Below are 16,940 nucleotides of genomic sequence, written 5' to 3'. Positions count from 1 at the left end.
TGATGGGAATTGTAGTTCCTGAACAACTGGAGGGCCAAAGTTTGAAGACCCATGGTCTACAAGAACCAAGTCATGTTTTTCAAAGGGGTCAAATACTTATTAAAGTGGAGGTTCACCCTAAAACAATTATATAACATTACATCCAGCATACTAACGACATGTACAGTATGCTGGTATTTTATTTTTCTCCGTACATACCGTTTAATTGTTTTTTTCCCCCTGGCTCCCGGGTTCTGATTCCCGCGGGACTGGGCGTTCCTATTGAGAGCTTAGATGATTGACGTCTGGTGAAAAACTTCCCATGGCGCATAAAGCACGTCACCAGTTTTCGGTAAATAGCCGACCTGCGAGTCGGCGCTATACGGCGCCTGCGCCCGCCGTGTATAGCTGACTGCGCAGGCGCCATATAGAGCCGACTCGCAGGTCGGCTATTTACGGAAAACTGGTGATGCGCTTTATGCGCCATGGGAAGTTTTTCACCAGACGTCAATCATCTAAGCTCTCAATAGGAACGCCCAGTACCTCGGGAATCAGAACCCGGAAGCCAGGGGGAAAAAACGATTAAACGGTATGTACGGCGAAAAAAATAAAATAAAATACCAGCATACTGTACATGTCGTTAGTATGCTGGATGTAATGTTATATAATTGTTTTAGGGTGAACCTCCACTTTAAATTCATTAAAATGCAAATCAATTTATAACTTTTTTTTTTTTTAATGCTTTTTTCTGGATATTTTTGTTATTCTGTCTCTCACTGTTAAAATAAACCTATCATTAAAATTATAGACTGATCATTTTCTTTGTCAGTGGGTAAACATGCAAAATCGTCAGGAGATCAAATACTTTTTTTCCCCTCACTGTAATTAGTTTGTCTCATCCATGTAAACTGATGCATTCTGCTGGGGAACTTGCTGGCTGGATCACCAGATGGAAATAGAAAAAAGAAACCCTAAAAAAATGGTAACGAATTGGTAAACTGCAGTGTAATAAAAGTTTGCTTTTGGATTTAATACTGCTGTAGGGTTCATGCAAACTATTTGGGGTGCCTTCATTCTAGGCATGTCATAGCAAAAAAATTATGCTGGTAATCTAACCTTAATGTAAATATATTGAGTGCATGAATTTGTACACACAAAATTGTGTTTTCTGGGATTTGACGATCTTCCAATGATGGGGCATGTATTTCCTTTAGGAAGGCCAAGGATTTCCTGCAATTGGAACTAAGACTTTATGTATTCGCAGTGGTTTCTTTTCATACACTTAAATGATCTGCCCTTCGAGAAGCCCGCCACATCATATAACATGACATCAAATCCGTGAAGTTGAAGAGATTTGAGAAAACAAAACATACAGGTTATATAAAAACAGCGTAGCGCTAGATAAAGGATTAAACCTTAAGTAAAATAAATACAAATCAATAAATGTTCTAAAGACGATTGCACGTGAACAATTAGTCCACGAATCAAAATTATCTAATAGATCCACAGGTGAAAATCCAAAGTAAGAGAGCTTCAGTGAGTTCAAAGTGAAGTTGTGAACATCCAATGTACAAAAAATGATTCCATTAGGTGCAGCCAGCCCATCACCTGAAGATAAATTGAAGGCTTACCAGAAAGCCAGTGACCGCCCTTCTCAGGGGGGTCAAAACAGGCTAGTAGATGGATGAATCCTGCGGAATCGTTCCTCAGTCTTTCACTCACCGATCAACTCCGATCCACAATTAGCAGGTCCTTCCGAGGGTGTCCTTCCAGGGTTGTCACAGGAGTGTGGTGGAATGTGAGAGCACACACTCAATAGTGAGATAGAAAATAAGCCGCAATGGAAACAAAAAAAGAAAAAAAAATCATAGTGTAGGCGTTTTGGAAAGGGGGACGGTTTATTTAACACAAAGTTAAAATACAAACACTCTCTTTCAATGAGAGAGAAAATAATCCTTGCAAGGAAAAAAGCAACAGCTCTGTTTGGCGTCAGTCAGCCTGGAGATTTCGTGCATGCGCGGTGCGTGTGCGTGACGCTCGACGATCGTTTCGTCACACTGACGTCATCAGGGGCCTGATGACGTCAGTGTGACAAAACGATCGCTGGGCGTCACGCACCGCGCATGCACGAAATCCCCAGGCTGACTGACGCAAAACAGAGCTGTTGCTTTTTTCCTTGCAAGGATTATTTTATCTCTCATTAAAAGAGAGTGTTTGTATTTTAACTTTTATTGATTTGTATTTATTTTACTTAAGGTTTAATCCTTTATCCAGCGCTACACTGTTTTTATATATTCTATTTTGCACTTGATATCAAGGTTGTAGAGTTTAGCAGCAGGAAGACCCTAATGGGTTAATTTTCACTTAATTGATTTATTGTTTCACTCATTTTTTCACTGAGCGCAAATTTTCCTTCCCACTTCTCCCCCATTTACACAAAACATACAGGTTGTTGTATCTGATGAGCAACATTAAGGTTGAACCTCTTGTAGTAAATGTGGTGTCACACAATACTTTATCAGCCACCTAATATAACATCATGTTAGAGCAGTGTTTCTCAACTCCAGTCCTCGGGGCGCACCAACAGGTCATGTTTTCAGGCTTTCCATTATTGTGCACAGGTGATTTTTTCAGTTTCACTGCCTTAGTAATTACCACAGCAGTTTGATCTGAGGGAAATCCTGAAAACATGACCTGTTGGTGCGCCCCGAGGACTGGAGTTGAGAAACACTGTGTTAGAGAATGTATCTGAAAAACATATAAAGGTCAGAATTTGCATTATTTTTCCTAAATTTGTAATTTCAATGAGTTATTCAGTTTAAATAAAAGGATCTGCATTTTGTAATACAGTGGAACCTCAGATTGTGAGTAACGCGGTTAACGAGCGTTTCGCAATTAGAGCACTGTATTTTAAAAAATCCTGACTCGGTTTGCGAGTGTTGTCTCGCAAAACAAGCAGGATTCAAGCCAAAGCAGTGTGCACCCGTGTTTGGCCTGAGGTGGGGGGGGGGAGCCGATCGGAGCCGTTCGGAAATGCTTGGAAAATCTCGGAAGTACTTAATTTCCTCTGCCCTTTCTGAGCGTTTCCGAGGCTCTCCGGCACCCCTCCACCTCTGGCCACATGCAGTATTGCATGCCATTGAAGTCAATGCGCAACAAATTATTTTCGTTTCCATTGACTTCAGTGGGGAAACTTTGATATGCGAGTACTTTGGATTACGAGCATTCTCCTGGAACGCATTATGCTCATAATCCAAGGTTCTACTGTATACTATATATACTATGTATATATTCCCCAGTTTTCAGCAATTTAATAGTTTTTTCAATATTTCTTATAAACCCCTTAATGCACTATAATTTATACTTGTTTGCTATAGATGTTTTTTCCTTCATTACAGACGGTTTATCAAACAATTTTAAGACTCATCCACTTGACCAGATCAATGATGCTGGAGGTAGCTTTGATGGACTGGATAATGAAAGAATGCAGAGTTCAGTCAGTGAAACGAAGAAGAACGCATCAGGAACTCCCCATGGCAGTTGTTTGACTCTTACTGATCACGATCGCATTAGGCAGTTTATACAGGAGTTTACCTTCCGTGGACTCATACCTCATATAGAAAAGACTGTCCGTCAGCTTAACGATCAGGTCAGCTTATTGGAGATTCCTGTTCCTTTTTGCATGGGGTTTTTCTGCAAGTGTTAATCTTTAGGTTGACTCTGGAACCGCCCTGGAGGGTATTGGGAAGGTACGTTTTCGACCTGGGAAGGTACGCTTCAAATCCTGGACGTTTGGCGGTGGATTGCAAGAAGAGCCCTGGAGATCCCATCTGTCCCAAATTTTTACATTTAGAAGGGCATCCCCTGTGTTTTGTAAACGAATTGAATGGTAAAGCTATATTACCTTCAGTCCTCCAGTGGGGGATAGTAGGTGGCTGACAAGTAGGTGCAATGTAATATATGAAGATGTGTAAGTTTAGCTCACCATCTTGGATAACTTTCTTTGTGGACTATCTGGGTCTTTATCCCACTGGGATCTCAGGGCCATTGAATTCTGAAAATAACAATACAGTACAACGTGAGTATATCAATTTGGGTGAATCCGATGTTTCCAAGAGAAGATCCAGAGAGTTATCAGGTAGTTATGTTGGGAGAGGTGAGACTTATGGCTGGGAAGCATGTCATAGCAGAAAATATCTGAATGTCCTTTAGTTTGGTAGCTAAAATTTGGTTTGTAATGGGGAAAGGGTGTTACCCTCAATGATGTGAATCCCGATAGTCTGAACAAACTCAGTGGGTGAAGATGAGACACAGGTTAACTTGAGATTGGGAACTGCAAGTCCTTCATCTAAGGACTTTAGGATAGTCTAACATAGATGTTTTTTATTGCAAATGTCTACATATTCATTGGCGCAAGAAAGTCTTTTTCAAGTCTTAAAGGGGTTGTAAAGGTTCCTTTAAGGCAGCTAGTGCATTGTTGGTTCACTTACCTTTTCCTTCAATTTCTCTTCTAAATGTTTTTTTTTCTTTGTCTGAATTTCTCACTTCCTCTTTCTCCTCGGTAAGCTTGCCCCCATCATCTGAGCGTTGGAAAGTCAGCCAGAACAGCTTACTGAGGAAGAGAGAAATTCAGACAAAGAAAACAAAGAAAAAACACATTTAGAAGGGAAATTGAAGGAAAAGGTAAGTGAATCAACAATGCACTAGCTTAAAGGAACCTATTTAGAAAATAAAAAACAAACTTTTACAACCCCTTTTAACTAGTTACCGACCGCCCACCGTCGTTCTACGTCGGCACTTTAAAGATGAATATCTCGGTAACGGCAGCAGCTGCTGCCACAACCGAGATATTCATCTCTTCAGTGGGCGGCTGTGTAAACGATAACGGCGGTCTCCGCGGCAAATTCGCCGCAAGATCGCCATTATCGGTGGCGGGAGAGGGGCCCGCCGCGTCCTCCGCCATTTACCGTAGCCGTCGGTAGCGGCGCAGGAGATCGGGACCGTTCGGCAGCTGAGCGGGGTTACGAGTGAAGGAAAAATCTCCTTCACCCGTCCCCATAGCTCTGCTGGGCGGAAGTGACGTCAAAACGTCAGTCCCGCCCAGCCTCTTAAAGCAACATTTTTTTATTTTTGTCATTTGAAAAAATGACATTTTCCAATTTTTTTTTTTTGCATTTAAGCCTAAATATGACATCTGAGGTCTTTTTGACCCCAGATCTCATATTTAAGAGGACCTGTCATGCTTTTTTCTATTACAAGGGATGTTTACATTCCTTGTAATAGGAATAAAAGTGATAATTTTTTTTTTATTTCAGTGTTTTAAAATTGTAAAATAAATAAAAATAAATCCGAAAACCCCCCCAAAAAATTTGTAAAGCCCGACGAGCTCGCACGCAGAAGCGAACGCATACGCGAGTAGCGCCCGCATATGAAAACGGCGTTCAAACCACACAAGTGAGGTATCGCCGCGATCGTTGGAGCGAGAGCAATAATTCTAGCCCTAGGCCTCCTCTGTAACTCAAAAAATGCAACCTGTAGAATTTTTTAAACGTCGCCTATCGAGATTTTTAAGGGCAAAAGTTTGACGCCATGCCACGAGCGGGCGCAATTTGTAAGCGTGACATGTTGGGTATCATTTTACTCGGCGTAACATTATCTTTCACAATATGTAAAAAAAATTGGGCCAAATTTATTGTTGTCTTATTTTTTAATTTAAAAAAGTGATTTTTTTCCAAAAAAAAGTGCGCTTGTAAGACCGCTGCGCAAATACGGTGTGACAAAAAGTATTGCAATGACTGCCATTTTATTCTCTAGGGTGTTAGAAAAAAATATATATATAATGTTTGGGGGTTTTAAGTAATTTTATAGCAAAAAAAAATGTTTTAGTCTCGTAAACACCGAATCTGAAAAACAGGCTCGGGGCTAAAGTGGTTAATTAACATCTCAAAATCTTTTTTCTTTATACATAGGAATCAGTTTTTGAGACAATAAACAATGGTTGTTGGTTTGCAGTGAGGCAACACAGGTCATCCTAAAAAAGTATTATACGTTGTTAGAAATGTGATTACATGCTTGTTTAGTTTTCTTTTGCTTGTTTTCCAGAAGTAATATAAACAAGTAATATGACATTGTAATGACAGTTTCTGCATTTTGTTGTTCCAGTTAATATCCAGGAAGGGACTGAGTCGATCATTGTTTTCTGCCACAAAGAAATGGTTCAGTGGTAGTAAAGTACCAGAGAAAAGCATTAATGAGCTAAAGAATACCTCAGGATTATTGTAAGTATAGATTGTTTGTTGCAAATGTTATTGTGGTCTTTTGTTTGTTTGCATTTTAAAGCGGAACTGCAGGCAAATGGCTGCATACACAGTTGGAACAAATGTGTATGTTGTTCTGTCCTCTACATGTTGCCCTATGTGCAGTGCGACCTGCAGCTAAATCTTCCTGTCCTCCAATAAAACTGTCTATGTGAAGTGTTTCTGAGGCTTTATTGAAAAGAAGAGTATGGTGAAACTGGCAACATGGGAAAAAGAAAACATGTAGTAAGGCTGGATTCACATCTATGCAGTTTTAGTGCTTTTTGCAATTTGCAGATTTGCACTACAGTCCATTTAACATTGTTTCCTATGGAACACGTCCGTTTTATTTCACTGAACAATAAAAGAGAATTGCTCAGAGCTGGATTAACTATGTGTGGCAAGACTGGGCACAGATGATAGGAAATCTTATACTGTACATTGTCACATCAAAAAAAATAAATAAAAAAAATGTGGGTTTACATCCACTTTAAGCTCTGTCAGATTGGATGGGGAGCGTCTGTGAACAGCAATTTTTAAGTCTTGCCACGGATTCTCAATTGGATTTAGGTCTGGATTTTGACTGGGCTATTCTAACACATGAATATGCTTTGGTCTAAACGATTCCATTGTAGCTCTGGTTGTATGTTTAGGGTTGTTGGCCTGCTGGAAGGTGAATCTCTGGCCCAGTCTCAAGTCTTTTACAGACTCTAACAGCTTTTCGTCTAAGATTGCTTTGTATTTGGCTCCATCCATCTTCCCATCAACTCTGACCAGCTTCCTTGTCCCTGCTGAAAAAAATCTTCCCACAACACAATGTTGCCACCACCATGTTTCACGGTGGGGATGGTGTGTTTTGAGTGATGTCTAGTGTTAGTTATTCTCCACACATAGTATTTTGCTTTTAGGCCACAAAGTACAATTTTAGTCTCCTCTGACCAGAGCACCTTCTTCCACACGTTTGCTGTGTCCCCCACATGGCTTCTCGCAAACTGCAAACCAGGACCTCTTATGGCTTTCTTTAATGATGGCTTTCTTCTTGACACTCTTCCATAAAGGCCAGGTTTGTGGAGTGCACGACTAATGGTTGTCCTGTGGACAGAGTCTCCCACCTGAGCTGTGGATCTCTGCAGCTCCTCCAGAGTTACCATGGGCCTTTTGGCTGCTTCTCTGATTAATGCTCTCCTTGCCCGGCCAGTCAGTTTAGGTAGACGGCCATGTCTTGGTAGGTTTGCAGTTGTGCCATACGCTTTCCATTTTCGGATTATGGATTGACACACCTACTTTATTTTTGACAGCTCAGAAACATCCGAGTTCTGCGGGGCTTTATAGCATCTATTTTTACTGCTTAAACTGTATGCGCTTTTTGGGTGCCATTTAGAATGAACTGCAGTGCACTGCCACACTTGTATACCTGTCTACAGTTGACAATCATGAGGTGTCATTTAGACAGGCAGCATTATTGTAGTGCCCCACTGCCCACAAATAAAAAAAAAAAAAAAAAAATCACTTAACCACTTTCTGACCGACAAATGTATATAAATGTTTTGTCAACAAGTGGGTATTACAAGATCAGCTGCAGACATGATCTTTGTACTGTTTTCTGCTGTCAGCTGTTTTGGAAAAGTGATCAGGTCAGCTTTACAGCAAAATGTAAGGCCAATGCAACAATGTAAAAATATATCATGTCTGAAATTAAACTTTTTAAGTGGCAGAAGGTTAATTCTATGCATTTTGGTAAAAAAAAAACCTGTGTGCAGCTTCCCCACCCCAGCCCCCCTTATACTTACCAGAGCGCAATGGTAATCCAGCACAGTGCATGATAGCCATTGGCTCCTACTGCTTTCAATCACAGCCAGTAAAGAGGCGGCGAGGCTGAGCCACACTGTGTGTCAATTGACAAGCAGAGAGCTGCTCGGGAGCGAGCCTACATAAGTGCCTCCGTAGCAAGCAGCTTGCTGTCTATGGGGTCACTCAGCAGGGAGGAAGAGCCAGGAGCGCCGATGGGGGACCTGATAGGACCATCATTGTTCTTTTGATTCTTTAATTAGATCATGAACTCCATGAATAGTCCATTTAAATCAAACCTGAACCTAAAAAGTGAACATTTGTTATTTTAATGCAATGTGAATGTGAGATCTAAGGATTGTGGGACCCAGGGAATTTCTTTGTGTGACTTCTAGTCCCATGAGATTTGGTAATGTCTCTACTGTCCTGCTCTGTGTTTTTAGAGGTGGTTACGTGAGGAAGCAATTGGAGGTATACCGATATGGGTTTTTATCTGGCCGATGCCGATATTTAGAAATTTGGGTGGTCGATATATGATGCCGATTTTTGTGGTCGATATTTTAGGACGATTTAAAAAAAAAAAAAACACAACCTCACCCACTCAACTCCTTCCTGCTTACTCCTGTCACTCTAGCACACACTTGATGTCTTCAGTACAGGTGGCACTGGTTGGTGGCACTGGTTGGCATTGGCAGGTGGCACTGACAGATGACACTGGCACTGGTTTGGAAATGACAGATGGCACTGGCAGCTGGCACGGATTGGCAGTGGCACTGGCAATTGGAACTGGTTGGCACTGGCAGGTGACACTGATTGGGGGTGGCACTGGCAGGCAGTGGCAGGTGACACTGGCAGTGGTTGGCACTGGCGGGAGGCACTGACAGATGGCACTGTTTGGCACTGGCTGGTGGCACTGTTTGGCACTGGCTGGTGGCACTGTTTGGCACTGGCTGGTGGCACTGATTGGCACTGGCTGGTGGCACTGATTGGCACTGGCTGGTGGCACTGATTGGCACTGGCTGGTGGCACTGATTGGCACTGGCTGGTGGCACTGATTGGCACTGGCTGGTGGCACTGATTGGCACTGGCTGGTGGCACTGATTGACACTGGCTGGTGGCACTGATTGACACTGGCTGGTGGCACTGATTGACACTGGCTGGTGGCACTGATTGACACTGGCTGGTGGCACTGATTGACACTGGCTGGTGGCACTGATTGACACTGGCTGGTGGCACTGATTGACACTGGCTGGTGGCACTGATTTGCGGTGGCACTGGCAGGTTTCACACTAAGCCAAGTGTAACTGTGTGAAACTAACAGAGAGGAGAGAGAGAGGAGCTGTCAGCGCGATGTCGGGGGTGGACGGGAACCAGCAGCTAAATTACACCAGCCAATGATTGGGCTGCTTTAGAAAAGGGGTGGGGCCACATACACGTAGCGGCCCACCCGGATACCATCCCATTGGCTGGTGTAATATAGCTGCTGGGTCAAGGCCAGGTCTCACCCAACCCCAACATCGAGCTGACGGCTCCTCCCTCTCTCCTCTCTTTTACTTGTCAGTTTCACACTCAGCGCGGCGCTTGATGTTGCCAGAATCGCTGAGTTGTAAAATATCGGCCTAATTTTGATAATAATCGGCCGATGCCGATTTATCAAAAATGGCCAAATATCGGCCGATATATCGGTCTACCTCTAGAAGCAAACCCCTGCCTTTACCAAAATGTCCACCTCCACATAGACTCAATGCAGAACAAGGCACTGTAAGTCAGTAGTTGAGAGAGATCAGATACTGGTGACTAGTCATTTGCCCTATGTTTTGCTGTACCAGCTATGATGCTGTTTTATGATTTGTACAAATAAAGGAAGGACAAGCAAAAGATGTGTTAGTGAACTTTCATTGCTGTTTTTCACACTTTAATGCAGTTAGTCATTAAAGGGGTTGTCAACCCTCCTGTTTTTTCACCTTAATGCATCCTCATGCATTAAGGTGAAAAAGGAAGTGAGACAGGAAGTCACTCTCAAAACCAGGTACCAACCCCCCCCCCCCCCCCCCAAAAAACAATAACATGCCAATTGTGGCATGGCAGGGAGCGAAGCGTACTTAAAGCAGACTTTCCACTTTTGGGTGGAACTCTGCTTTACTGAGCAAGTTACTCTTTTACCCAAGTTATCTTTTAATGGGGTTTGCAGTGAACTTATTACAGGCTGTCATGATAACTTCACTCCTAATACACTGCAATGTTTTCACTTTCATGTAACCTGGTCTTGTGTCTAAACATTTTGAAAGGCCTGACCCTCCTAATTGAAGTGTTTTTTGTATTTGTTTCAGATATCCACCTGAGGCACCTGAACTTCAGATAAGGAAAATGGCTGATCTGTGTTTTTTGGTGCAGCATTATGATCTGGCATACAGCTGCTATCACACTGCAAAAAAGGACTTTCTAGGTGACCAGGCAATGCTTTATGCTGCTGGGGCTCTGGTATGTACTATGCTGTACGGACTATTTTAATAGCCATTGATATAAATTATTTTGGATTAATAGAATATGGAAAGTTTTTTGTGATTTATCTTTCTTTTCCTGTCTTATAGATAATTCAGATCATATTTCCTGCTTTGTTTCCCCTCTGTCTATTGTGTTTAATCTGTCACGTGTGCATGTGTTCCAGGAAATGGCTGCAGTGTCTGCTTTTCTACAGCCTGGTGCTCCCAGACCATACCCTGCTCATTACATGGACACAGCAATACAGACATACAGAGATATATGCAAGTAAGAAAATCACTTTGCTGGGCATGTAATCAATACACATGCAAACTGTCTGCTCCTAAGTAAGCGTGGAATAATACTTGAACCATTACTTTTTTTTGGTTGAGAGCACAACCAATGTGACGGCTACATTTCCGGAAATGCAACTGTTTTTTTAAACTGTTAAATTCATGGGTTTACTTCCACTTTTCTGTAATGTAAAAAAAAATGACACAAAGATAAATAATTTCAGAACTTTTTCCACCTTTAATGTGACCTATAAACTGTACAACTCACTTGAACAACAAACTGAAATCCTTTAGACGGGGGAAGTAAAAATAATAACGTACAATAATATGGTTGCATAAGTGTGCACACCCTTAAACTAATACTTTGTTGAAGCCCCTTTTGATTTTATTACAGCTCTCTTATTTGCAAAAACTCTCTGTCTCTCAGATTGCGAGGGCATCTCCTGTGCACAGCCCTCTTCAGATCACCCCACAGATTTTTAATCGGGTTCAGGTCTGGGCTCTGGCTGGGCCATTCCAAAACTTTAATCTTCTTTTGATGAAGCCATTCCTTTGTTGATTTGGATGTATGCTTTGGGTCATCATGCTGAAAGATGATGTTCCTCTTCGTGTTCAGCTTTCTAGCAGAAGACGGAAGGTTTTGTGCCAATATTGATTGGTATTTGAAACCTGTTCCAGCTGAAGAACAACAGCCCCAAAGCATGATGCTGCCACCACCATGCTTCACTGTGGGTATGGTGGGCCAGATTCACAACCAGCGGGCGCAACGTAACTTTTCCGATTTAAGTTACACCGCCGCAAATTGCCCAAGTTAGTGCCCGATCCACAAAGCACTTACCTGGAAATTTGCGGCGGTGTATCCTAAATCAGTCCGGCGCAAGGCGGGCCAATTCAAATGGGGCGAGTCCCATTTAAATTAGGCGCGCTCCCACGCCGGACGTACTGCGCATGCTCCCGACGCTATTTTCCCCGACGTGCTTTGCGCGAAGTTACGTTGCGCCGAGGTTTTGTGAATCGCGACGGGTAAAAAAGAGTTGCGGCGGGAAAAATAAAAAATTGAAAAAAATTTTTTTTACAGCGACACGGGTATACTTTTACATGGTGTACCAACTTTACACTTTGTAAAAGGTACCCTATCTTTGCGACGGCAAACTAACACTTACGGCGACTTCACGAAGGGAAAAACCTTCGTGGATCTCCGTAAGTGCTAATTTGCATACCCGACGCTGGTTTACGACGAGAAATGCCCCCAGCGGTGGCCGCGGTACTGCATCCTAAGATCCGACAGTGTAAAACTATTACACCTGCCGGATCTTAGGGATATCTATGCGTAACTGATTCTATGAATCAGCCGCATAGATAGAAACAGGGATACGACGGCGTATCAGCAGATACGCCCTCGTAACCCTTTTGTGGATCTGGCCCGGTGTTCTTTGGTAATGTTCAGCGTTGTATTTGCACCAAACATATATTTTAGAATTATGGGCAAAAAGTTGAACATTGGTTTCGTCAGACCATAACACATTTTCCCTGTAATGTTGCTGTAGGCCTCTTGTTAGTCTCCCTGACCAGTTTTCTTCTCCTCTTTTCATAAATTTTGGAGGGATGTCGAGTTCTTGGTAATGTAATGTCACTGTTGTGCCATATTTTCTCAACTAGATGATGACGATCTTCACTGTTCCATGGTATATCTAATGTCATGGAAATTCTTTTGTACTTTTCTCCTGTCCCCTCTGATGCTTTTGGAATCTCTTTGCGGACCATGGCTTTTGCTGTAGGATGCGACTAAGAAATTGTCAGGAAAGACCTACTAGAACTGCTGAACTTTATTTGGGGTTAATTAGAGATTCTTTAATTAAAATGATGGTAGGTGTGTACTGACTCCTATTTAACATGAGTTTGAATGTCTATGCTTAATTCTGAACACAGCTACATCCCCAGTTATAAGATGGTGTGCACACTTATGCATACTTATGCAACCACATTATTTTAGTTTTACACTCCCGCCCACAAAAGTTTGCTTTTTCATTGAGTTGTACAGTTTATAGGTCACATTAAAGGTGGAAAAAGTTCTGAAATGATTTCTTTGTCTCTCTGCTGTTCCCCGCTCAGTAGGCGGATGACAGATCCATGTCCGCTCCATTATGCAGATTTTCATCCGATCTTCCAAGCGGATGGAGAACATATCCCCATACGTCTGTTTTTAGTGGGCCAGATCATACAGCTGAATTCTGCCGCCCCATAGAGAACAATGGGTGGTCAGATCGGGTCCATCTGAAAAATGGACAGGTAGACCCGATTGGTCCACTGGTGTCAAAAGGGCTTTAACGATCTACTGGGTATTGTAGTTTGTAAATGGTATTTGAATTTTTTTTTTTTTTTTTTACTTCTGGGAAAACTTATTTGGATTAGGTTTGCCAGAGAGCAATGCTTGAGTTCTTTATACTTAGTTTGCCACTGAAGTCACTTCTGAGGAATTTCACAAGCTGATTACAAATACCAGTCCCTTTTAGAACAAAAATGTATTGCCCATGCGTGAGTGTTTTGGGCCTTCGCAGGCCATATGGTTCTTTAAAAATCTATTGATTTGTATATTTAAATACAAGCGTGTAAAAATTGCATTAGATCTTTTTTTATTTTATTTTTCCCCAAGAGGCTTACATCCAGCTTCCCATTTAGGACAGTGGGCTGTCTCTGTGTTTGCTCTGCATAAGTGGAGCCCATCTGCCTGCTCAGTGGGGGTCAGCGGACAGATTCTCTACTGATAGTGTGGACTCCTGGAGGTGTCCTCCCCATGTGAAATGGGTCTTGCAGAGGCTCCTTGATTTAACCGCAGATTTTCCCTATATTTATATGCAACTAATGGAGTAGTGCTTGGGTATTTAGTTAGGCAGAAAGGGTTTGTGACCAACAATATAAGAGTTTGAGCAAAAGTATATGCTTATGAAGTGCAATATTCTTTTGCAGGGTACAATGGCCAATATATCATCTCCCACCCTACAGATGGTTGGATTTGTATATAGGTAATCTTGGCACAGACAATGTAGGCTTTACGTGCTTTACCTAAAGTTTGTCATGATTGTTCAGGGGAATTACAGACTGCACGGGAGAGCTAATTAGAGGGAGTAAATGATTAATCTATAATGTGGAAAGTCCTTAATCGTCACACAGCATTTCTAAGGAAAACCTTTTGATTAACGTAAATGGCAAGTGTTTGTGGAGGGAAAAACAATCGGATTGTGACAGCAATAGGCAGTGACAGGTACTCGTTATAGAGCAGTGGTTCTCAACCTAGGGGTCGGGACCCCCACGGGGGTCAAATTACGATTTGCCAGGGGTCACCAAATCTTGGGCTGTTCCTGAAGCCCATACCACTCTCCCAGCCTTTTTGCGGCTGCCCAGCAGGGCTGTCCCTGGAGCCTGTGGAAGTCCACCTGGGCTGTCCCTGGAGCCTGTGGAAGCCCACCTGGGCTGTCCCTGGAGCCTGTGGAAGCCCACCTGGGCTGTCCCTGGAGCCTGTGGAAGCCCACCTGGGCTGTCCCTGGAGCCTGTGGAAGCCCACCTGGGCTGTCCCTGGAGCCTGTGGAAGCCCACCTGGGCTGTCTCTGGAGCTCGCAGCCGCCCACTCAGCCTCTTCACAGCCACCCATTCAGATCATGGCATGGCTGGGGGGCAGAGACTAGAGGTCAGCTGACTGGTGAGGAATGTGAAGTAGAAGGGGCTGGAGGAGACCCTATCTCCTGAGAGAGCTAGAAAGAGTGGTACATACTAAAATGTACCATAAGGGGTTTTAATACTGTACAAGTGGAAAGGACTCAGGGAGCACTAATTGTTCGTGAGTTAGGGATGCAAATTACTTGTCTTGCCTTGGATGCTGACAACCCACGCTACGAAAATAATTTTACTGTTAGTGGGTCCCCACAACTTGGGAAATTTTATTAAGGGTCACGGCAATAGTAAGGTTGAGAACCACTGTTATAGAGAGAGAGATGGGGTCAACAAGACCCCAGATTCCTCTTCTGCCCCTAAAAGCATTTAATTACACCAAGATCGGTGTTGCCAAATGCGTTCCTTTTTATTAAATCGTGCTGTGGAAACCAGAAGTCAAGTTTGCTCACTCACAAAATGGTCTCTAATATATGCTTATGCTTTGCATATTATATTTCAGAAATGCAAACAAATCTAAAGTTTTACAGATTGTTTGTGAATTACTGAAAATGTTTATATTTTCTTTTACTGTAGGAGTATGGTTCTTGCAGAAAGGTGTGTCTTACTAAGTGCTGAAATTTTAAAAAGCCAAGGAAAGTATTCAGAATCTGCTGCCCTCCTAATTCGTCTTACAAGTGAGGTATGTAAATGTTTGATTCAATTCTGTTAAAGTAGATATAAATGACAAAACACAAGCAGCTTTCTATTAGACGGCAGACACAAAAGAGGAAGAAGCCCGCATCACTCGCAGGGGGGGCCCAGAAGAGGAGGTTCAGGGCCACTCTGTGTAATACAATTGTACAGAGCAGGTAAGTATAAACCTGTTATTTAAAAAAAAAGACTTTACAATCTCTTAAAGAAAAACTTCCGATTTTCTTCCCTCAGACAACAGATGCGTTGCGCATGTAAATTATATACACATATTCGCCAGCACACCAAGGATCATTTAAAAAAACGTCCAAAAATTTAATGCATGTTAGCGATCCAGAAAAAGCAACGTTTCGAGGTCACGCAGGACCTCTTCGTCAGGCAAAAGATACCAGATTGCGCATGTAAATTAATCACAACCCCAGTGTCAGTTTGTGTGTAACATATCATCTTTAGCTGTATACAGCAGGTTTCTGTGTCTGTGGTCCCTCCTCTTGGCTGAATTTCATAGTTCTCTGACTTCCTGTTTCCTTCCTTTGCCAGTCCTGATACTGCATGTCCCATAAGCCTCTGTAGTTTCAGGGTGGGCTATGGGAGTCACTTGTACCAGCTGTGGGAGTCTAAGACCCCTTTCACACTGAGTCGCCCATAGCGTTAACGATAAAACTCTTTTTTTACCGCCGATGCTTTGGGCGGATTTGTGGCGGTTTTACTCCACGCTAGCTGCCGAGAAAGGCTTAAAACCCCTCCACAATGCGCTGCTGCAGTAGCACATTGCCAGCGGTATAGCCGCGCTGTCCCATTGATTTAAATGGGCAGGAGCGGTAAACACACCGCTCTAAAGAAGCCACACTTGCGACGCCATTTGCTCTCACTTCCCAAGCGGTTCGGAGCCCTCACCCTGCCCAACGTCAGGCAATACTACCTAGCCACTCATTTGGGCTGGATTTTGGAATGGCGACGCAACAGAGCTACTAAATTGTGGGTGCACCTCGAGCAGTCACAGGCCGGGGTGCCCCTGGGGAGCGCGCTTTGGTGCCACGACAACCTCCAAACGGGACTGAAATCGCACCCGACGATAGGGTCCACCTTGCATCATGGCAACAGGGCGGCCATGCGATTGTCCCTCACATCAAACTCCTCTCCTCTCAATCCGATTTTGGGTAACCCCAACTTTACACCGGGTTTGCGTTCAGCGGAGTTCGCCGCCTTAAGGACTGCGGGTAGCGAGAGTGCCTCCAAGTTCGTGTTGACGAATAGATGGCTGACCATTTTGGATCTGACAGTGGAGACAGGGGCCTTTCGGCTCCCCTTTTGGAGTGCAGTGAAACTACACCACTTCTTGCATTCTGTCCCTGATCCTCAGGCTTTCACGCGCCAGTTGACAACGTTTGAGGAACTTTTTTCTGAAACTGGGCCAGTGTCGCAGACACTCTCGAAGATGTGCTCCCTGATTAACACACCACCCACGCAGCCCCAACTACCTTTCATGGAGAAGTGGGAGAGGGACTTAGATCAAAGTTTCTCAGCGGCGCAACAACAGCACATAATCAGTTGTGCACTTGAAACATCTATGTGCCAAAATCCAAGCGTCAAATTACAAAATCCTGTCCTGGTGTTTTTTTACGCCGGCAAAACTGCGTAGGTGTTTCCCGACCGCCTCAGACGGCTGCTGGCAGTGCGGGAAGGAGGTGGGCTCACTTCTACATGTTTTCTGGTCCTGTCTGGGCTTGAGGGGCTTCTGGGG

The 16,940-nt window shown here is 43.3% G+C and overlaps 1 protein-coding gene across 1 annotated transcript in view; it reads left to right on the top strand.

Annotated features, from left to right (window-relative positions):
* The window catches only part of TRAPPC8 (trafficking protein particle complex subunit 8), a 146,435-nt gene that overhangs the window by 55,687 nt on the left and 73,808 nt on the right, over positions 1–16,940 (top strand). Inside the window, 5 exon segments of the mRNA XM_040354114.1 lie at positions 3,378–3,628; positions 6,142–6,257; positions 10,394–10,544; positions 10,732–10,832; positions 15,080–15,185. Coding sequence (XP_040210048.1) covers positions 3,378–3,628; positions 6,142–6,257; positions 10,394–10,544; positions 10,732–10,832; positions 15,080–15,185 — 725 coding nt within the window.

This window comes from Rana temporaria, chromosome 5 (genome assembly GCF_905171775.1).
Source record: "Rana temporaria chromosome 5, aRanTem1.1, whole genome shotgun sequence".
Taxonomy (NCBI): Eukaryota; Metazoa; Chordata; class Amphibia; order Anura; family Ranidae; genus Rana; species Rana temporaria.
Note: the sequence above shows the minus strand (reverse complement) of the source record. Positions and strands in the feature narration are given on the sequence as shown.